The 23,463-nt window shown below is 42.7% G+C and overlaps 2 protein-coding genes across 2 annotated transcripts; both read left to right on the top strand.

Moving 5' to 3' along the window:
• Window positions 1–1,729: 1,729 nt before the first annotated feature.
• Window positions 1,730–12,544, top strand: LOC145439386 (uncharacterized). Its single transcript, XM_080316869.1, has 2 exons — window positions 1,730–2,296; window positions 12,069–12,544. Exons 1-2 carry the CDS (start codon window positions 1,861–1,863, stop codon window positions 12,542–12,544), a joined length of 912 nt encoding a protein of 303 aa, XP_080172995.1. The 5' UTR covers window positions 1,730–1,860.
• Window positions 12,541–19,046, top strand: LOC145439385 (NTPase KAP family P-loop domain-containing protein 1-like). Its single transcript, XM_080316868.1, has 9 exons — window positions 12,541–12,717; window positions 13,935–14,477; window positions 14,536–14,727; window positions 15,169–15,468; window positions 15,528–15,688; window positions 16,408–16,528; window positions 16,583–16,670; window positions 16,726–16,885; window positions 16,940–19,046. The coding sequence occupies exons 2-9, from the start codon at window positions 14,034–14,036 to the stop codon at window positions 17,328–17,330; spliced, it is 1,857 nt and encodes a 618-aa protein (XP_080172994.1). The 5' UTR covers window positions 12,541–12,717; window positions 13,935–14,033; the 3' UTR covers window positions 17,331–19,046.
• Window positions 19,047–23,463: the final 4,417 nt, after the last annotated feature.

Genomic DNA, 23,463 nt, shown 5'->3' with positions numbered 1-23,463 from the left:
TAATTTGCTTTATTACTGTGAATGTGATGAATTATATAATCTTTTTTCAAGGTACTCCGAATTGCTCCGCGGGCCGGATAAAATCGTCTGGCGGGCCAGATCCGGCCCACCAGCCGTATGTTTGACACACATGGCCTAGTTTAATAGAATTTGTTATTACACCTCGCATAGATCAAATACGTGAATATGACGTCATAAATGGTGGAAACGCGCGTAACTTATGTAGGTGACTAGGTGGTACGCGAGCACTGCAGAAAACCTCGAAATGGAGTAGCAGCGAGGTCTTCAAAACTATGTGAATACTTGGTGATTGAATAGTACGATACTGCAAGGATTCTGGGCGGTTAATTACAGGAGGGGGGCTTAAAAAGTATATAAATAAAGCGGGGCGCCTTCGAGAGCATTTAGAAGCTTTTCATCTAATTGCAAAATAAATAGAGTATTATACTTGAAAACAAATTAGGCATTTCTAATGGGTGCAAACATTTGATCATCGACCACTCTTTACGACACCATATTCCACATCGGTGTGAATTTTCATGATTTTTCGCGAAATGATCACTAGAAATCGCGTAAATGTAGGAGGGGGCCCCCTCAGCCAATCAAAGTAAGCTCTTTTAAAGGGTGCAGAAATGTAATGATCGACCACTGTTTACTGTACGACATTATACATGGGTAGGCCTACATGTATCTTTACGGTTATTCACAGAAGGATAACCAAAAACCGCGTAAATGTACGAGGGGGCCCTCATAAAATCACAATGGATGGAGATCATAAAATCAAAGTGAGCTCAGGTAACGGGTGCAGAAATTTAATGTTTGTCCTCTTTTTACGATACCATAATCTACATGGGTGGATGGATTTTCATGGATTTTCCTTTTTTCCGAAAAATGATAACTAAAAAATGAGAATTGATGATTGACCCCCTTTTACGGTAGCAAAACATATTCTTTATGGATACACGGATTTTCGCGGTTATTCAGAAATTGGTAATAGTTGAAAAAGCTCTTATTCTCTTGTAAGTGTGCTGCGAGCAATTGATTTAATTTACCAGTGTACCAGAAGCTGCAACAGTTTGCGAACAACCGGTATAGAACGTAGAAATTAGTGTCATGGGTGAGTTTCGAGCCGAAGACTTTATTTGTAATATAAAGAATCGAGTATCTTGGTCGCGTAGGTGGCAAACGTCGCTAAAACGATCGTCTCAATCCCCAGATGTTTGTCAACTACAGTGATTCTTAGCCAAGTCAATGTTATATCACGTTTATTCATAATTTTCCGTAGGCTACATATCTGCTCCCTTTCTCCAGAAGACTCGTCATTCATTAGAAAATTGGTTTTTGCTGCAGCGAAGCAAACGAAGAGCGTCAAGTCTGGACATGTCGGGCATGTGGTTTAATATGTCGCGTTCTCCGAGGGCGAATCATCGCCGCAATGAAGGCAACTTGTTTGGATATTGTCATAGTGATACCGCGTCTCCATGCAGTCAAATAACAACATCGAATATCGTGCGGGCAAATAGATGACACATACCTCCTGTTCATCTGTTCGCGTACCCGGTTAAATAATGAAGAAGGTAAATGTTTGGGATTGCGATTCTCTTCTTTACGAAACAAAAGTGATTAGGTAACCTCTTGACCAGCCGTTTCACTGCCGTTGGAGATACTCTAAATTTATTCCATAGCGACGCACACTGGGCATCATTTATCGAAAAACAGTGCCAACGAACTTTGAAAGAGGTTTGCGTTAGTGACGCGTCCATTTTTTGTTTCTGAAGGCGTCTAGGTAAGCAGAAACTCTTGCGCGAGAACCTTTAAGAGGGCTTGTACCGATCCAGTTTATATTTGTGCGTTACAATCATGGGAGAGGAATGTATTTGCGGTATTGTGGTTACTGGATGCTTGTACGTTGCTTTAACGCTCTGCACATTTAGCTTTAGACGTTATTACAAAGCGATTATAGCTAAAGATCCGCGTGATAATATCCCAGTCAGCTGTCGATTTATTGACTTATCTGGATATATATTATTTTTTATTTGCGCAGTGCCAGTCAAACTTGTTGTTTTACACGTAGTTAGAAAGATGCCGTCGAAAAAAGCTGCAAAGCCAGCGACGGCAACTTATCACAATCAAGGACAGCTTCTGGGTGAAACAGAGTACGGAGTCGACTACATCGAATCATCAGTTTACGCGAGTGCCATCGCCGAGAGCATCCACAAAGCCAAGACTTCCATTACTGTCGGTATTTACGCGAAATGGGGCAGCGGAAAATCCTTCCTCCTGAAACACGTCGAAAGTAAGTTTCGACATTGGTTAATGTCATCAACGCAATAATCCTGCTGCTACGTCATTAATGGCCTTACCCCAGCATTACGGAGAGCACAAGCACATGCACTCTGAAAAACCACGAGGATGACTCAAATCGTAATTGATGCTATACTGTGAGCTATTTACTACGTTACAAATGTCGTCATCACTCAGATACCAAATGTCCCAGCATAATAAAGGTAACAAACACCGCCTTTGTAGCACAATAATGTATGGAAACAGTTCCTATTCAGTGCACCTGAAACGTTATATATCTTGAAAAGGGTTGAGAATTTTTACTAATGGAATGTTGTGAAGGATTCAAGCCAGAAAGGCAGTGGTGGGCCACAGAAATGCATCTGACGGGCCGCAACTTGTGCACCACTGAAGTACGCTACAGTAATATTGCCAAAGAAACTCAGCATGAATAATTTCTTGAGTGCTACGCGTTCTAAAACTGATTTTACGAAATCGATGTGTGAATCAATGAAGTGATATGACAATTAATTCGTAGGATCCGCGGCCCGACATGTCCTATAGCCATGTCCGACAACATTGGAAGTCGGTTTGCAGTATTGTCGTTGCAGTCAGGGCTTTGGAGCAGCCGTAAATTTGCATTGCTCCAGCTCCAGAGCTTTCTTCTATCGTACACTAGCTCTGGCTCCAGCTCCGGAGCCGCATTATTACCACTGCTCCGGCTCCAGCTCCGGCTCCGGCTCTGAAAACTATCGAAGGTGCCGGTGTATATATGGGGTGGGCAACCCGCGGCCTGCGGACCATATGTGGCCCGCGAGAAGGTTTTGAGTAGCCCGCGAGCTAATTTCCCATTATATTAGCGAAATTGAATTGCTCTGATTGTCAATTTGCAAGGCCAACTAAAAATATGATTAGTTTGGCCGCAACACTTGGGATGTTGATGACTAAAACATCGGATCTGACGCATTGGCAGATCCAGGGTCCAGTCACATTTCAAGTAAATCGTCCTACATTACAATAAACTAGAAGAGTAGTAAAATTTTTTTTACACGACGCGTGTTTAATTGTCACACAATCTCTTGCTTTGTAGCCTACCCCATCCTGAAAATGAAAAAAACACCTGATTTAGCCGATTGAGTCTAACTATATTCGCAATTACCAGAGAAAGTTTTTCGCGTTTACGCTCGCAGAAAGATCGTCGACGATGAAATGTAGGCACAAAATGATTGTCGTTTATTAGCGGAAATCTTCGATATCGATATGTCCCGATGCCGAATAGTCCTGTCCTTGCAAACTGAGCCCAGCGGGCGGATACAGTCGACCCGCAATATACCCAAGTAATAATAATATTAACTTTGAAAATTCTACGTGCCTGGCGCGCCTATTGGGCAGCGCACTCGTTCGTCAATTTCATGTGGCCCTTTAGCCGAAAAGGTTGGCCACCCCTGGTCTTTATAGATTACTAATTTACCCGTATGTTAGCTATTTATGGTAATCTAGAGTCTGCCAGCCGTCTGTAACATCAGATGCAGCAACGAAGACATGGTGTCGCCGTGTCGGCTTCTGACGTCATAATGAATACTTGTCAATTGTCGATAACATCATAGTTGCACCAGAACGCACTTTACTCCATGCCATTGCTGTGTACGGTATGAAAATTCTGATGCGGCGTTTTAACACTGGCACTGTACTCGTTAACATTAAGCCATACAGCTCAATTCAATCTTTAAATAAGCGATTATTATTCAACTGTTACTGTAGTAAGAGCAATATGGGCGGAGATCACGACCTGATCAATAAAAATTCGATTTGAACCAAATGGCCAATGGTTTGACGTTTTATATTGGTGCACTCGTTACCAGTCCATCCAGTGTCGATCAAGTTTATCGGAATATAATATTTTCCCATTGAAACTAATCGAATAACAGTATGCACATTGCACATTTACAAGTCACAGTGAGCGATAATCCGGGAATACTAGAGTATCAAGCAGACATCAAGAATGAATTTACGAAACAGATGATTACAAATTGGAAATCGCGTATCAAATCAGTAATTTGTCTCCAACATAAATACCCTGGGGTCCTGACATCGCATAGAGTTGCTGACACCGCGACAATTGTTCGCTGAGTGTAACGGCGTTTCGGGTTACTCTTCTGCCACCCCCTATTCACGCTCGAAAATCCTTGCTGGAGTGAATGACAATCATGCGCGGTAAGGAGTTCCAATTCGCATGCATAATTGCATACTCACTAACACTGTCCAATTTCCCGGCCCGATCAACGAACTATCCCGAAAGAACGAGTATTTGCTCATTCGATTCATAGCAACAATGAGATGGAATTTCTCGGCTCGTGCTCGTCATATCGACATGTGCAACGCAATCACGATTTTATCCTCTCTCCCATTTCGCGTAATACATAGTGATCATTATTTTCGAACCGTACAATTGGCACACAAAGTTGTGCTGATGATGAAATTGCGGGTATGCCGAATACCCATAATATTCACAGGCATATCTAGCATACCGAGGTTCGGCACACATTTATGAAAATTGAACATTGAACATATGACTGCTCTGCTGTTAAATCCCCAGGAAAATGGTTAGTCGGATAAGGTAGCGCCAAAGAGGAAAAGATTCTTAATTTCGCGAAGGCCTGCTGTTGAATTACGTGAACTCAGCAGATATGGTTGTTGCACAGTGCTTTCCAACCTTTTTATGGTCCATTCGCACTTTTTTAGTAAAATAAATTTCATTCGCACAAACTAACCGAAGATTGTTATACGAAAAGACGATGAAGATACTTAACATCATCTTGTACGGATGTGCAACAAATTGGCCAGTAGCTTAAGCTATCAAGTGTCTCATAAAAAAAGGCAACTTTTTTCGCTCGTTTTAATTTCAACTATTTCACTAAAACCTTTCTCGGCCAAACAAGTTGTTGGGTTTTGTACAAGAAGGTCTACTAGTGCTTGTATGGTCAGGTCTTAAAATATGTTCTGCACTACTATGCAAAATACAGCGTATTTTTCGCCAGTGAAAAATTCTTGCCTGTAGAAATCGTTGAAACAGAGGTCCCGGAGGCTCCAGTTTGTCGAAAGAGTGAAAAACCCACCTGTTTGTGTTGAGGCTTTTGCCCTATGTCTTGGAAAATCAATTCCAAAACGATCAAGGAGAGTAGGCACATTAGAGCTCGCTATAGCTATAAGTTATACCTTATTTTACGTTGCTCAAACTTGTGTTGTTTTTTTCGACTTCCGATTTTCTGTCTCGCGAGTATATGAGAATAGCAAATATACTCAGGATACCGATGTTCGGCTCTTAAGCTCAATCAAAGTTGAAAAATCGTAACAGTTTAATAACGTTAAATCAGCCTTTTAGACCACCAACAAAATCTTACTTTTTGTGGCATCTCGCGACCCAATCCTCACCCATATTACCGGAGTATGCTGCGATTTTACGGAAATGTATGACACAGGCCTACAGAACGCGCACACCACAATTCCACCTGACACAGCTCTACAAAACTTTTCTGACGCACGCGATTTCAAATTAGGGTGAATTAAGTTCCTCTGTGTGTCGCATTTGTACTATTACTGTCTAATCAGATTGCAAGAACGGGACTTTTCCGTGTCGACAACGGAGCATATCCATATCGAAAAGTTTGACCATCCAGCATCGGTCATTTTTTGGCCAAAATTCTGTCGCCGTTTATGTTTTTGGCACCGCATTTTGTCAGTGGTATGTTGACCAAAATTTACGTTTTCATGTGCCCCGGTGCAGAAGGGGTTGGCCTCGAAAGGAATGAGTCTCATGGGCTCGGACTCGCTAGCTGCATACCCCTACAGTAGTTCATCCCAGCGGTGTTTGTCCATGTTTTCCAGAAAAACCATTCCGACAAATCTTATCACGAATTCAAAACGATGGTCAGCATATTCTCATGATCAAGCCATATTTCTGCGTGCCGTGCTTATTGGCTACAGTACCCAACACAGTGACCTTGGATACGTAAAAACTATCGCAGGATTTTTTGCAATAATTTCTACAAATATTACACACATATCAACAGATAGCTCCAGCACCATGTCGATCCAGAATTATACCATTTGCAGTCCATACTATGATAACCCTTGTAGGGGTAAAAATTTACGTTACAGTATAACTTGCGAATGTGAGTCTGTAATGATGATTTACTACTATCCTCGAGTCTCGCGCTAATCGAACAGTTATTACGAAAATATGATGATTGTTTAGCGAAAAAAGCTGCCTGTCGTAGGCTCAAACGTGCTGATATAATATATGTATGCCACTACACTCGCTTCCAAACCAGGCTTTTGGTTACGTAATAATTAAAGTGCCAAAATATTTATTCACTACGGCTTGAGGGAGCTACGATTAGTGGTGCGTCCTAAGTTGAACAAGTTTTTACAATTGCGTCGCAACTAAAAAAGTTACACTGGCCTTGAATTAAGGTTTATTTGAATTATTCCACGTCAGAAAAATTAACATTTATTCACGATTTTCATTCGCACTCATCCTTATTTCTTATTCGCACCACCTTCGTCATTCGCACTGAATTTCTTTTCATTCACACAAATGCGAACCGTACCGCAGGTTGAAAAGCACTGTTGTTGCATATATAATAGCATCATATGAAATACGTCGGAGCCGGAGCTACCCCTCAAATAACCAGCTCCAGCTCCGGCTGCGGCTCCGGTTGAATTTCATATAGGGTTCCGGCTCCGGCTCCGGTAAAAATGCACGGCTCCGGGGCTTCGGCTCCAAAGCCCTGGTTGCAGTGGTAGTTAAAGTATCAAGTATCAAAGTATCACTCGGCACTATGCATCCCTCCAGCGTAAACGCTTAGTGTTGATGGTCGTAGCTTTGCATAAAAAACACCAAGTTCAAGTGGTAGGCCGACCCAAAATGTCGCTACAAAATCAGTCAATGCAGAAAAAATTCCATCATTTACTAACTATATCAGAGGTCTCAAACTCAAATGTGCTCGCGGGCCAGTTTTCCAGTTTTGACGACGCCGCGGGCCGCAGCATTTATAGGAGTATTCTACGTCTTCCAAGTAGGCCTTATTTGGCGGGAATGAATTGTTCTATTGAAAGTGAGCCGATCCAGCAGACTGACAGTAAAAACACATCGTCACAATGTGATTTACTCCTGTATCAACTTAGCCTGGCATGGAAAGAATCATCACATTTATAACTATGCTGCTCGAGAAGTCGTAGGCATAACTGCAACATCAGCGCCACCGGAAAGAGTTTTCAGCCATGCAGGAAAACTGTAGTACAGGGGTAGCCAACTCAAAACGGCTAGCTGAAAGACTATCTCACCCTAAAGATTGATATTGTGGGTACTGGGGAGGCCCTATGCTACTATTACTACGCGTCGCGGTCTTGGCCATGGCAATTCAAGGCGGTATGCTTATTCATATCTGCTAACTCCCCATCGATGAAATGCTGTTTCCATCGCCGAAGCTGTTTCAGCTAGTGAAGAATAGTGTTGTTGAGCACTGGCGAAACAACAACAATAACGTTTGAAAATGAAATTTATTTCAGCAATTCAAAATGCTTTATTTCTCGTTCCTCTAAAATTTCAAATCATGTCGCCGGCCGCGACTCGTGACCCCTGATATAATGCAAAACGACCCAAGCTTGGTGTACAGAGGTTAACCATTCTCTTGGCAATGGGAATTCACTGTGATTTGATATGAACTGATTTTTACTGTTTTTATTTTTCATTAATTCACAATTTCATTAAATTTCCAAGTTTATGCGATTTGAAAATTTAATTTGAAAAAAAAGGGTGTAGCCCTAATTATAATTCAAATATAATTGGGAAAATGCTATTTAGTTCTCATTACACTGGTCAACAAAATAAAATAAAAAATATTTTTGACAGAACATCTGAGAGCCGTTTCTGAGGTTTTCAAGGTTGCTGATTACGAATACCACGCTAGCTTTGAAAGATTGTCTCTTTTTCAGAAGATATTTATACCCCAGAAAAATTACTGTATTTACCCCTGAATATTTCACTTGATAGGAAGAAAATCGTAGTTTTTTCTAATTTTATTCTGCGTATAAATAGATAATTGACTATGAAGATCCCTCATGTCGTACTCAATCGGTCTAATAATAACATGACCTGGTGTAAAATTTTGTTGTCAAAAAAGCAGTTTATCAAGCCTAAAAATTGTAATTTTGCACAACGGAAATACATATTTTCCTGTATCATTTGGTCATTCTACTAAGATTGAAGAGGAGTATAAAGCTATAAAATTGGTCCTTGAAAAGCCTAACTACAATACGCATATGCGTCTCATTTCTTTTTACTTGTAAATGGATAATTTTCTGCTGAGTCAACAATGTGGGTATACCTATAGACAGGGTTGCCATCGACATGAACCCAAAAATAAGGACAGTTGAAAATTAGATTAGCATTACAAAAGCGTTTTTGTGCTCACTTTGTATTTATACGAGCCTTTGGCATCGAAGAATCTGACGACTTGACGAAATAACTTCACCTCGTTGTGATTAGATGCATCAACCGAGATGGAAAAAGGCGGTGTGTAGGCCTACACCAAGTTCACACAAAATCATTTTGAGCTTATGGACCAAGAACTCCAGTAGCATTGCTTGTAGTCTTGGTCGTGGCCGAAGCAGACTTCTTTGCGATGTTTGAATCGGGGAATATTGCTTTGAACAATTGCTAGTGCCTGTGCAATCGTTGGTGAGAAATGATTGCTGGTGTTTGACAGCATGGAATGCCCAATTACCCTCAGTAGCAGCTGTCTTGTAGTCCGTGGTCTTTTGTGCTTATTGACTTGTGAAAAAATTATTCATCGACTGGCTCGAATTATTCATGACACACTTCTTGTGTTTTTGGGTATAAATGTGGGTTGAAATAGCGGTCTTTTCTATGGCCTCCAGGTTAATGTCGCAATTGCAGGTATTGCAATGTGCGACACACTCGCCCTTTAAGCTTTGTTTGATACCTTGACTTCTCTCTCAATCGTCACGAAAAACGTTTTTACGCTTGCTCAGTTTAACTAAGCCTTATTAGTAGCTAAAACTATGTTTGCAATATGATTCAGATACATTTATCAATTATTTATAGCTTTACTACTACTTGGCTTAAGTATCGACTGCACTACGCAATAAATGCTGCCTTCTCCACAGCTTATTCTGCTGTAGACAAACAGCAAAAACCGGGTATACTGCTGCTTACTGCTAACATGACGTCCGCTGCGATAGCTTGGTACAGCCAAAACTTCTGTAGGACCACTCACTGCCATAGCTATCTCTCCCCTTCGAAGTCAAATCATGAGGTGTGTACTGCGTACGCCACAGGAGTTCCTTTCATTTATGATGTTAAAAAATCTCGACGCGAAACCATAATTATAGAATATTATGCAACACAGGTCCTGCAGTTAATGAAAATAAGACAAAATAAGGACGCAAGTCGAAAACAAGGACATTTCTTAGAAATAAGGACAGTTAAGTTTTCCAAGACTTGGCCGTTCAAAATAAGGACAAATCTTAGAAATAAGGACGGTACGGCAACCCTGCCTATATAGCAGGGGTGGGCAATTATTTTTCTCCGCGGGCCAAATTAGGAGCAGAAATATGTTGGTGGGCCGAGTCAGAAATTTTAGAATATCCAGCCTATTGATTTTATTTCTAAATTGGAAGGAGTGTAATACACAAATTGGTGCTCAGTGGATGTGTTGATATTGAGTAATGACAAAGTGACGGTTAATTATCCAAAAAAATATCTATTTGCCGTCATATTTTGAAACAATGTTAAACATGATACATTTTGAACTCTCATCAAACCCCTATCCGCGTTTTTCTATCAATACCAGCCCCCATCGAGATGCACGATGTAAGAGATGCCTTGTATGCCCTAATCGCGCGAAGAGCGGATTTTTTCACGATTCATGATTCAATCGATCAATGATATTGGTAATTGCAAATATATTGCCATATTTTTTAACCTCTCTCAGCCCACGTAGTGGCCTACTCAGTTTTACCGCTAGGGCTGAGTGAGGAACTGTCTTGAAAATATTCGGGAGGACGCGTTGGTATAATTACTTCGTTACATGTTGTTATTTCGTGACCCCCCGTCTGCTACGTGAAAAGATATTGAAATCGCCGAAGTGTACCAAACTAAAAAGACGACCCCGATTCCCGATTGGTATTTCTTCAATGGCAAATATTGCCTATGGACAAATTGACTTTCTGGTTTTCGGTCAACATAAGGGCAATTCTTTTCGGCCAAGGTTTTCTCGCTGTCGAGTTTTATTCCCTTTACTTAGTTAATTTGATAAGCAGCTGCTATTGCAGTGCCTTCTCGGAGTTCCGTGTTGGCCTAAAGTTCATTTATCTTGGTGCGTCGTGGCGCGGTAATGACTAACGCCGAAATGCCCATTCTAAAAACCATTGAATGAAGTTGCATAAATTTTCAAAAAAAACCCTATAATTTATGTTCACTCATGAAATAATTTTGGGCGTCCGTCGAGCTCGCCACGCAATTGGTGGGTTTGAGGTGCGGTATAGTTACGGTCCTAAGGTTAAAATATAGCTTATTGTCTTGGTAGCTGGTTTCTGAGAAGTGTGCAGATGCCGAAATGGTCTTGTTGATTAGCGAAGGTTGCAGTTATTAACCATCTTTGAATTTAAACTTTCGGCTTTCTTTTTTTGACATCCTTTATGGGCGGTGATATATTCATAGAAATCATGGGCATTGATTCACTTGTTTCATGAATTATGGATTTGGACACACATCACGTAACAATTTGAAACACAGACCGTGTAATGCGTAATGTGACAATGGTACCAAAGAAGGTTTGGTGACTTCTTGTCACTTCAATTCTAACGGCATAACTTGCTACATTGACTTTAGTTTTAATCTGGATTAGGCATGTGAGGTAGGCTACGTATAGGCTGCGTAATCGCGGTATGCTAATGAACAGGCGTGATAGTAAACGAATTTCCGGTCCATCAGTTTATACATCACATGGTATTAGTCCACGCAGCAACACTAAAAATTAGGTTTGATATTTTAAATTTCAAGCAGCCCTTCGCGGGCCGCACAGAGTTGCTCGGCGGGCCGCATTTGGCCCGCGGGCCGCACTTTGCCCAGGCCTGCTATATAGTATCCCTATCAAACGAGAAGCTTAAATCTGGTATCTTTGATAGATTCCAGATGCGAATAGAGATGAAAGATTTCAATTTCATGTTAGGAAGGAGTTCACTGCATGGAATTTATCCTACTATGTAGTAAATAAAACTTTTTAGGCGATCACAAAGCATCCGACTACAAACAGTGGGTCCGAAAATTCGTATCTGCGTATGTAAAACGTGGAACAAACACGAGCATGGAAGTTCGTTTCCTGTTCAGTCATCTTGATATATTTCCTGACGATCTTGTTGGTTAGCAAGGGGAAAGGTTCCACCAAGACATCAAAACAACAAAAGAAAGATATTAGAACAGATGAGATGAACACATTATGTCACACCATTGCTGGAACCTTTCGAGAAAAAATTATTAATTAATAATTAATTACATCACAACTGCTATATACAGTATATACGATAAAAATTCGTGTTCACACGAACCAGAAGCTTTCTGGGGTTCGCAACATCCCTTTTACACAATCTAGATAAGTACAGAACCCATCGTGATGCATTTTAGACGTGATGTCATTTTCAAAATGGCTGCACAATATTCAGTTTAGTGTGAATACATTTTGGAACCAGATCTTTTACAGACCTTCTCCATCGGCTCCAAAATCGAAACGAGCTAGAAAAGGGACGGATACCGAGCAAGGGTTATGGCTGCCACAAGTCCGGTTTGCTCTTGTGTTGGACACTCGCTTTGCTGCTAACTATCCTGATCTTCGCTGTCACGGTGACAATGGTGGTATATCCGGAGATTTTCCTCCCGCCATTTAACGCGCGGAACGATTCAGTCACGACCACCGCCTCTGCCCCTACAGAAGAAGACCATCGCATAGAGTTGCTGCGCATCTTGACAATTGTCGGATATGTTCTTTTCCCAGTCGAACTGCTGATCCTACTAGGACTCGCTTGGAAAGGGGTAGGGCCTTCGATGAAAACCTTGCGCGGCAAACTGCGCATCGTGGTGTACGCGCTCTTCACAAAGATGCCGATCCAAAAGAGCGACATGAACAACGTCGCAGATCCTGGCGTGAGAGGAATGCACAACCCGGAGATGAAGTTCTAACGATAGCTTCGACTCCGGATGTCCGCTTTCCCAGGCGATATATCTTCGTTAGTTTCAAGGCTTGGGAATACGCTGGGAGCGACACGCTGTGGGCAGCCATCGCCACGAACATCTCGGACCAAATCGAAGTGGAATTCGGTGTCGTGACGTCGCGATTGTTCAGAGCTCTCTCGGTGAGTGTTGCACGATTGTATTTGCGTTTATCTAGATATGTTATCTGTTGTATATTCTTGGGAAGCTTTGAGGTGATTAAGTTGCAGGTTTGTGACATAGTAACAAGATTCCGAGTCACAAGTCCATTTGACTTTTATGGTGTTGACTCCAGTCAAATCGAGTCATTTTCACGTCACCACTGAGTTGAGTCCTAGTTGAAGTCAGTGAGTTTCGGGTCGAGTCCGAGCCCAAGTCATAGTATTTATACTATTCAGTATCCAGCTTAATTCATGCTCGACTCACTTCTGTGTAAGTCTTGGGTGATGTTGAATCCATAATATACCTAGGCCTACTTGTACTCGCTCTTAACTTGTTTATTCAAACAGACAAATGACAGTTTCTTGGTATATTTTCCAATTATCGGTTCTAATAAACTTGAATAAGTCATGAAGAATATGACGAGTCATATGACTTGGGCAAGTCACGCGCAATGACTCTAGTACCAGTCGAGTCAAGGAAACATTGCAACTCGAGTCGAATCATGACTCGAGTCCTTACAACCCTGTTTGGTGGTTAAACGTCATCGAGTCAGCACCCCTATATTTCCTCTACACGTTCCCTAACTACCGAACATTTCTATCACGGCCATGAATTTCGACCTTGCCCTTGTATGAGCCTACGTACAAATACCACCCGATATAACCGACGTATACGATATGGGATGGTGGGAACCCTCAAAATAGTTGGTTCAACACCTATCGTACGTAGATATTTCGTCAAAGAAGCTATACTAACATTATATTTTCAATTGTCAATGCCATTTCGCTAATACGTCACAATTCAATATTCGTGACGTCATGGCTTAAAAAATAATAAAAAACATGTTTTGAACAAGGGCCTTGTTTTAAACATGTTTGTTTTAAATTGATTTTCGTTTTGAATACAACTCCAAATGAAATAGTACAGCAACACACAATTTATTCACCAAATCATTTTTACTGCTCGAAGAAATAATAAAAACAAAATTACGACGAAAGTCAAAGTAAAGGCAGATGAAAACATAGTCTATAGTTTCAGCTCCAACATTAGCCTTCCACGGACCCCTGTAGCTAGTTCGAGAACCCACCAGTGGCCAATGGACAACATGTTAGAGAAGTTAAGAGCCCCTGTTCTACCATAGCGTGCTTTCTATCTAGTCTGTATAGTGTATACAAGTGCTGCATTCCTCCATTTGCAGGTCGAAGAGGTTCCCCAAAAATATCTCAGCGGGTCGGACCGTACGCTGTACGTCCGATTAAATTCGAGAAAAACCCCACGACTCCAGATCAAGAACGCCATGAAACGCTACGGCGTCGTGGAGTCAATCCGCCGACTTGACGACTTCGCAGAGTGGCATGAAATCACTTTCGCCACGAGCGCAGAATTCAGAAACGCCAAGGATACGCTGGCGATGGAAGGCGTGTCCACGATGACCACGCCTCCGACGGCATCGAAATGCCGCGCGTCAGATGATAGCACTCCATTGGTACATGACCATACGGCGGCTTCTGATGACGAAGGGGGAGAAAGCGTTATCGAAATGCGATCCCTTCCCGGGCGTGAAAGCGTGAGCAGAATCTTCTGCTGCTGCCGAAGGTTTTGTACTCACTTCGTCCGTCACCCAGTCACGTTCTGCAAGCTGCCGCGCTTGTACTGGCTGATTATCTTGGTGCTCGCCAGCATACTCATACCGATCACTGCTTACGGTATCGCTCGCGTTACATCTATTCGCACCACGACGGTGAGTCTTGCCTTATTCGAATTTATTTCGCGTGATAATACTTTGTACATGCCTACAGGGCTGGCGGGCTCCTCCCCCATTCGTTCAATTACTCATCTGGCTCCCGGGATCCTTCTCCGTCGCCTTGTTTGTCAGCAATATCGCCTGGTCGCTCTTCAACTCGCAAACAAAACGAATCCGGCGGGCGCTCGACGGCACGCGGAAGAACATGGCATCGCAGCTTGGCTTCATGTCGGTTGTGAAGCGCGAGGTTTGTTTCTTCTAACTGAAATCCTGCTCCGATCCGACTCCGACCATTTCAGAAAATGTATAAATGCGGCTCCCAACCAGGCTAAAACCTAACAGAGTCCAGTCATCGTCCATTCCTTATCCGATTCAATCCTTCACAATACTCGCCAGTATTCCTGTCCTGTCTACAAACGTACGAATCCGGCTTCGATGCAATTATGGTACAATAAAGTTTAAAGAACTACGCCCAATATCCCCGTCATCGGTGTCTTAATCATGCAGAGTATTATACGCTAGGCTAGTACTATCAGACTGTTGACGAAATTGTACGAGCCGGCACCAAACCGACGCCGCTTAGAGTTAATAATTCCGTACGATATCCAAACCGACTCCGGCTCCATGCCCGACACTAGTTTGCAACCTGACTTCGACCTCATGTCCATGTTGACAATCTTTGTGGCAGGTCGAGGTGATGACGAAACTTATTCGTTGCGCCCGCTTTGTTCTGCGGAAGGATTATCGCGTCATCATCTCCGTCGATGACTTGGACCAGGTGAAGATGGAGGAAGTCCACGCGGTGTTGGAGGCTATAAGCATACTTCTTAGCGAAAAGTCATCCCCCTTCTTCTGTATGCTGGCGGCGGACCCGCAGATCGTCGGAAATTGCGTCGCAGCGAAACTCGGCAAGGTACTGAATAGCTCACCCGTGTCTGGCAGGGAATACTTGAGGAAGATCATCAACTTGCCCGTTTGTCTGCCAGAGGTTCGTCCGTCTGTTCGTTGGCGCTGCACTGCGGTGCGAGTCTAACCCTTCCTTTGTAGTTGAATGAGCCGATGAAGAAAAGATTCATCGCTGGGCTCATGGACCAATCGGACGCCACGGTCACGTACGCCCGGCAACACGCGAGAAATGGCTGCAGCGCTGGAGCGACGTCAGATGCCGATAAGGATATCGGCCGCAAAAGTTTCTTGCTCGCGTGCAGGTAGTTCCTACCGCCACCTCTCACACATATTGTTAGATCACTGGTTATTGACCATATGCTCCTATGAAATATCATGCTGGTCCTGCGAAGATATAGAATTGAGAATTGATGTCAGAATTTGCAGCAAAGATCTTTCCATGGAGTCTTAATATGGGGTTGATGTTATTTCGGCTCTTTTACGACTGCTGCAAGCGTTGTACCAATCTATTTAAAAGTAGGATAAACCTTGTTGAAGAACAAAATAGCTATGAAAGCTATGAACTTTTAATCAAAATTTGATAAATTGGGTCGTACAATTGAGCGACATCCAGCAGAGTAAGAATCAGGCGAACAGTAATGTCGCTGTCTACTTTCCAGTAAAACGCAATGATCAATATCGTGTTAATGTTTTTACTTCGCCTTGTACACTGGTGAGCAACCTTACATTGCCGCAACCTAATTTACGATCATAAAATATTCCACGACAGATAGTCTGGGCTGAAAACCACTGGCCTAGAATAACTACGTACAAAACGTGCAATATAAAATAGAAGCAAAATACTCATTACATTGAAGATTCCAATATATCCTTAGAATTGCATACATCTGTCGTCATTACATTTTAGGTTGATTATCATTTTGGCGTTTCCCCGATCCGTAATATTCGTTCTGAAATTTTACCGTTCTCGCAAGCCAAAGAGGCTAAGAACCACTGCTTGCAATAATAGCGCTGTTTTAAGGAAATATTTTTACGAGAACGAAAATCTGCGACGACATATCCATGGCAACGCCCGTGACATGAAGAGGATCTTCAATGTCATTTCGTTGACTTCGTGCCTCATCAACTGCATCGTGAAAAAGGTTGGTGGTCGGACGTGAACGCTCATTCGGTTACGTAACCACTGTTTCTTTCAGGAAAATCAGCTAAAATTCGTGCGATCGAACGCTAAGGGAATGGATCCACTAACAAAAAGTCCAGCCGTCGAAGGATTCCCGAAAATTGGTTCGTCATCTTTAGCTCGGTAACAGTCCGCGACTTGATAGTTCCTTGTAAACAGTTCGCACCGAGAGAATAGCGAAGATTCTCGTGCAATGGATCGTGCTCGCCGAAGAGTGGCCGTTTCGTACTAGTTTCATCGTTCACGTAGTCCAGCAAGAAGTCGCGGGCTTGTGCGACACCAGTATTCCTGACGAGCACACCATTTGGGAGATCTATCGGTGGGTTCGAGACATGTCCGTGTTTATGTGACTCCTCAAACTTCTTTTGTTCAGGGATCGAGTCGCAGATCTCTTGCGGGAATCGACAAGTGGGGACAACGACCTTTTTCCGACGCTCAAATTACTAGACGGAGACAAGGAACATTTTCAGACCTTCATTCAGATGCTAGGGGATGAAGGTTTCAAAAAGCCAGATATCCTTTATCTACTCGGGCTCAGCATCAACTTGGACCACGGCATCCGCAGGAAAATCGCCTTGGAAATAACTTCTTCCTCGAACTCTTTGTCGCAAGATTCAACCGATTCTTCGATCTCTCTTACGGATGATTCAATCACAGACGAGACAGGCGATAACGCCGTCACGCCGGCGGAAGAGAGAGACCAAGATCAGAATGACATTGCGGTCGGCGAGAATGAACCTCTCGTTGATGATACCGAGGCGTAACGACGTAATGACGACTCAGTTCTGATAGTAGCCTATTATGAATGCTCAAAGTGGCGCATATTAGCGAATAACGCTGTTGCGTGGTCAGTAACTTTTGATTTTGCATATGCGGTAGTGATTTGTCAAGAGATCATTTATTCAAGGAATATATTTACTAGGGATGGTGTGAACCTCTGAAAGGTTCTGGTTCGTGTGAACACGAACCTTTTCGAAAGGTTCTGTGTGAACGCGAACGTGAACCTCCTGACGTCACTTGTCGTCATATTGCTAATTTCAACCCTTCATTTCAATTATGTAATTGCCTACATTATGTATATGTATTGTACAATATATGTACTGTACAGTGTACACGATACCTAGCGACGACTCGGGCCACATAATGGCACAGTGCTAAAGTAGGCTACATATTGACGTTTTAAACATCGCCAAATGCATCAAATGAGGCAATCAAATGATATATTAATTCCATAAAATCAAGATCTTCCGTCGCTTAGCCAACAATTTCGACGAGGACTTGCCAGGGAATATAAGCTTACGCCTCAACGGTCTCGGCCAGACCGAACAATGTATTCGGCGCCTGAGTATTGCTACATGGATATTGAGCAGAGTGTAAAACGGGTTTCTATACTTGCTACCGATATTACCACAGTATCAATAGTGGCGAGATAGCGCAGTGGTATAATCCGCGGATGCAACATCACTGGGTGCGGGTTCGAGTCCGACCGAGGTCGACTTCCGAATTCCGATACCTAAGTGTTGGAGGTTTACCTAGGCTCCTCCTCGCCACCTCATCCGCGTCAGCGGTGTCTTACAAAAGCCTAGAGGTGGACCATGCTATAAATCGGCAGTTACGGAAAATAAGAAGAATATCGGCCTAGTGTAAATGACCATAGTAGTCGACAAACACCATGAATACCCCAAAACAAACAAACAAAAAACCCCACTATCAAGTTATACAACATTAGGCAACACCCCAATCGCACGGATTTGGGATTTGGTGTTTATGATACAGTTTACATATGAAATCACGATTGACCCCGTACGCCTGCTAGATTTTTACATCAGAAAACGATATCAATCTCATTGATTGGTTTAATAGGCATCATTCGCTGTGTGCAGTGTATTTAGCTCTTGATGTTATGTGATTGCGGGTTAAGCTCACAGCAAAGAGTCACTAAATATTCACAGACGGAAAGCTGGATATTTCGAGCAAACTTTGCAACAACGGAAGTAAAATTTCTCAGATTGTCAAGGTACATATGATCGTTTAGTGTTGATTGTTTATGCTGCCAGCGCCATGCATAGAGTGGCCGCAGTTGAAATGTAATAAATTTAAACAAAAGATGCTATAATGAAGGGAAAATTGCAATATATGAAAAAGGTTCACAGTGCAGAACCTACCAAGGTTATGTTGTGAACGCGAACCTCAAAATTTCTGAGGTTCACACACAGAACGCGAACGTGAACCTCGCGTTCACACCATCCCTAATATTTACCACTCAGAGGCTATCACTTGAAATGGACTATCATAGCACATCCGTGAATTGTCGCTACCGCTTATCATCATATTGTAACCGCTCGGATCCAGAGGCTGGGTGATCTCCGGTTAGGAGAGCACGCCGGCGGGAAAATGAGGAACTAGTATTATTCGTATTCTGCTGCGCTGGCTTTGGTACTTGACTGCTGCTTTTGTGAAATACATACTGTGAGTTCGCATTCGGTGGAACCTCTCATTTCAGTCTCGAACCTGAAAGACAGTGGCATCATCTTCTGTGAGGTATATAGATTATAATAGGAACAAAGACAGAACGGCCACAATGGCGAGCACGCCAGGACTTGACTCTGAATATGAGAGAGATGAACCGTTTTCAGTAGGCGGCGAGAACGAAGAAATTGATACTGGTACTATGTTATTGAGAACTTTTGCAAAAGTCCAAAATGATGCAGAGAGTTCAAGAATCGTAGCAGTTGAATCGGGGAAAGAGGTGAAGATTCTGCGCCAGGAAATGAACACTTTGCTTGAAAATCAGAATCAGATGTGCAGTCAAAACCAGCGCATGAGCCATGAATTGCATGTTCTGCGTGAGGAGAACAATGAACTGCGCCAGGAATTGCGTATTATGCGTGGAAATCAAGAGGAATTCCGTGATGAAATGAACGCTCTGCATGGACAAAGCCAGCAATTTTTGGACTTGTTGAATGCTCATATTGTCATTGCAAAGAAGGAAATGGCGAGGAAGGCGTTTCCTGGGCGTGACCAAATGGAAGTCGAGAGTTTGACTAAAAGACAATTTGCTACGGGGTATGGAGATGCAAGCGTTGCCTTGGCCTTGTCGATTGAAAACAAAGAAGCATCGCTATGGGACCTGGTCGACCGAGCAACAGATGTATTGGATGTTCTCAAAACTTCAAAGTCCTCAGTACTACGTAAACCCATGATTGCCCCGATTGCGACAGGCAAGACATGCAGAGACGGTTGTACTTCTGGTGGAAAACCTGAGTTTACAAAGATGGTAGCCGACTTGGAAAATGAAATGAGGCAACTGAAGAATATGTTTTCAAAGGAGATATGGAGGAATTGAAATTTTCTACAGCGCGTAGGCAAGACAGCAACGGTCACAGAAGACGGTTTCAAGGGAATTGTAACCATTGTGGAATGTATGGTCACTCCGCAAAGTTCTGCCGTGTGCCTGTATGTGCTCGATGTAGTAAAAATGGACACTGGGAGGATGAATGCAGGGAACTACTTCCAAACGATAAAATGAATGACGGGATTGGTCAAAGGAACACCTCTACCGAACAGCCTACTGCTCCGAAGGATTTTTTAGAGAGACGATAGGTGACCAACAATTGGCACCTGACTGGTATGCCCCTGACTTGGAGAAGTTGATTTGTGCGCTTGATTTAAAGGTAAACTGGTATGCGAGTATCGGTGTTGATGGTTATTTTTTCCAGTTTTTGATTGATAGTGGTAGTCCCGAAACGTTTATTAGCGTCGAACTTTTTGATATTTTGGGTTATTCTTGGAATATATTGGAGCCCATTACGAGGGACTTTACTGTGGCAAATGGCTACAAGCTAGACGTTGTTGGTAGATTGTGCTTGAAGCTTTGTATTAATGATGTGTGTAAAGAAATGGCTGTTAACGTTGCTAAACTCGGCACTCCTGTTGGTATTTTGGGCCTTGATGCTCTTCGTGATTTTGATGTAGTATTGTACGCGAGAGACGAGTGTATAAGTGTTGCTGGCAAAATGGTGCCCATTGTTAAGCCCAATCGAAAGATTGTATGTTGTCGTATTAGTACCCAACAATCATACGTGATACCGAAAAGGAGTGAGAAATTGATTTGGGGCAGTATTTCTTGTCCTTGGACTGAAAATGACTGTAATGTGACAGCTGTGGTTGACCCAGTTGGCTCTTTTGTTTCTGAATTTGGTGCTCGAGGTGTGTTTCTTTCTTCTGGTATTGTGAACCCAGATTGCGCAAAAGTGCCATTGTTATTGGCGAATTTATCGGAAGAGGATGTTGTTATTCCTGACTCCTGCTTGATAGCCTTGATGCGTCCAGATGATAGTGGTTCCGTGCAAATGGTCTCTTCAATTACTGGCGATGAGGAAATGGTGAAAAACGTGAATGAAGAATCTATACCTAGAGGTTTTCGAGGAGAGTTCTGGTGGAGTACTTACACCGTTACCTGGGTCATTGCAGGCCATGCTTGATGATATTGAGGATATAACTGTCGATCAGAGGGTAAAAGTTGAAGAACTGTTACGTGAGTTTCAAGATGTATTTACGGTACCAGGTGGAAAGCTTGGTCGAACTGATGCCATTAAGCACCGCATCCAGACTACTAAATTGGAACCTGTGAAAATACCTCCTCGTAGGCTTGGCTGGGCGAAGTGGGACGCTGCAAACAAAGAAATTGACAAATTGCTTGAGCAAGATGTGATTGAAGAATCGAATTCTCCTTATAATGCCCCATTGATTTTGATACCCAAGAAGGATGGTGTTTCACATCGCCTCGTTTTGGACTATCGCCAACTGAACTCTGTTACTGTGAAGGATGCGTACAGCCTTCCCAGGATTGACGATATACTGGATTCATTGGGTGGAGCATCTTGGTTCAGTTGTTTAGACTTGGATAGTGGATTTTTTCAAGTGGAAATAGAGGAAGCAGATCGCTATAAAACCGCGTTTTCCTTGCCTGGTCGAAATCACTATCAATTCAAAGTTCTGCCTATGGGTATGTCAAATTCTCCGGCCCTTTTCGAACGCTTGATGGAGAATATTCTTCGAGACGTTTTGTGGAAAACTACACTTGTTTTTGTGGACGATGTAATGGTTTATAGTAATGATTTTGATTGTGAATTGGAAAATCTCCGTGGCGTCTTTTCACGGATACGTCGTGCTGGGATGAAGTTCAAGCCGAAGAAATGTAAACTGTTTCGTCGCCAAGTCGAATACTTGGGTCATGTTATATCAGCTGATGGTGTAAAGTGTGACGAAAATAAGACTGCCGTGGTACGAGACTGGCCAGTCCCTACAAAACTGAAGGAGTTGCAAAGCTTCCTTGGGACCGCAACATATTATCGTAAATTTGTTCCTTCATTCGCTTGTATTGCCAGTCCATTGACGGACCTGATGAGAAAAGGTGTGAAGTTCACTTGGACGGACAAATGTCAGGCTGCTTTTGATGAGTTGAAAAAAGTCCTTACCTCGACTCCGATTTTATCATATCCTCAACGGGATGGTGGTACGTTTATTTTGGACACTGATTGCAGCGGGTTTGCTGCCGGAGCCGTGTTTTCTCAATTGCAAGATGGTGAAGAGAAAGTGATTGGATATGCCAGTAAAGCGTTAAGCAAGGAGCAGAAGAACTATTGCGCGACATACAGAGAGCTATTCGCTGTTCGGTGGGCGATGGAGCATTTTCGCCACTATCTATATGGGAGGAAATTTGTGTTACGTACTGACCATTCCTCGTTGCGTTGGCTTCTAAATTTCAAAGACCCGAGCGGGGTTGTTGCTCGATGGATAACGTACCTGAGTAGCTTTGAATATGACGCTGAGCATCGAGAAGGAAAAAAGCATGGAAATGCTGATGGGTTGTCTCGGCGTTACAGAAGGAAGTGTAGCCGTGCAGAATGTCTGAACTGTAATGAACATGATTCTGTTTGTCATGCAATTGTTGCTCCCGTTAGTGCGGGCACCGACTCCGTTACAAACTCTGTTGATCGACCTTCGCCTGCGCCTAACTGGTTGCATACTTTGTCCAATGAAGAGTTGCGCGATTTGCAGATGGTCGACTCGGACATTCGGACGGTAATATCATTGAAGGAATCTGCCAGTGGTAAACCTTCTTCCGAAGAGTTGCTACTGCATTCTCACATGGTCAGAGTCTTGTGTTCTCATTGGAAGTTTTTATCTTTGCGTAATGGTGTTTTGTATCGTGAATATTTGCAAGTTAATCCCGGCTGTGATTCAACTTTTCAAATTGTTATGCCCATGTCGTTGCGTAGGAAACTATTTACCGAATATCATACCTTGCGAACAGGTGGCCATTTGGGGCGGGACAAAACTTATGCTAAATTGAGAGATCGCTTTTATTGGCCTGGCATGAAGCAAGATGTCAGTAACTGGGTAAAATTTTGCAAACCTTGCACATCAAGTAAAACTGGACATGGAAAAAAGCGTGCCAAATTGGTAAAGATGCTTTGCTCTGAACCCTTAGATAGGATTTCTCTTGATTTTGTGGGTCCTATGCCATCTACTGAACTGGGCAATAAATACCTGATGGTGGTTACTGATTATTTTACTAAGTGGGTTGAAGCGTACCCAATGAAGGACCTTCTGGCTGCATCAGCTAAGGTAAACTAATAACACATAACAAGATTCCTATATACAGTTACAACGAAACCCAAACCTATTCAACTCCTGCTCACACTTCCCTTCCTTCAGCAACTATATTTTCTCCAATATTATTGACGAAATCAATCATCTAGAAACACTGAGCCATATAAACAAAAGCTGTTAGTTTTTTTTTCAACGAATGGTCTGTTCATGTAAATTTGATTTCAGTTTAAGAATTGTGAAAAAAAACTTGGCGTTATTATGGTGCTTTTCTATGTGATT

Source organism: Botryllus schlosseri, chromosome 5 (genome assembly GCF_051294905.1).
Source record: "Botryllus schlosseri isolate E-star chromosome 5, Bs_hap1, whole genome shotgun sequence".
Lineage (NCBI taxonomy): Eukaryota > Metazoa > Chordata > Ascidiacea > Stolidobranchia > Styelidae > Botryllus > Botryllus schlosseri.
This window is presented reverse-complemented; position numbering and strand designations above follow the sequence as displayed.

Coding starts and splice junctions, on each gene's coding strand:
- LOC145439386 (XM_080316869.1), top strand. CDS start 1,861: ATGGGAGAGGAATGTATTTGCGGTATTGTGGTTACTGGATGCTTGTAC. Junction 2,297..12,068: donor CCTCCTGAAACACGTCGAAA/GTAAGTTTCGAC, acceptor GATCTTTTACAG/ACCTTCTCCATCGGCTCCAA.
- LOC145439385 (XM_080316868.1), top strand. CDS start 14,034: ATGAAACGCTACGGCGTCGTGGAGTCAATCCGCCGACTTGACGACTTC. Junction 16,671..16,725: donor CGAAGGATTCCCGAAAATTG/GTTCGTCATCTT, acceptor CCTTGTAAACAG/TTCGCACCGAGAGAATAGCG. Junction 16,886..16,939: donor ACCATTTGGGAGATCTATCG/GTGGGTTCGAGA, acceptor TCTTTTGTTCAG/GGATCGAGTCGCAGATCTCT.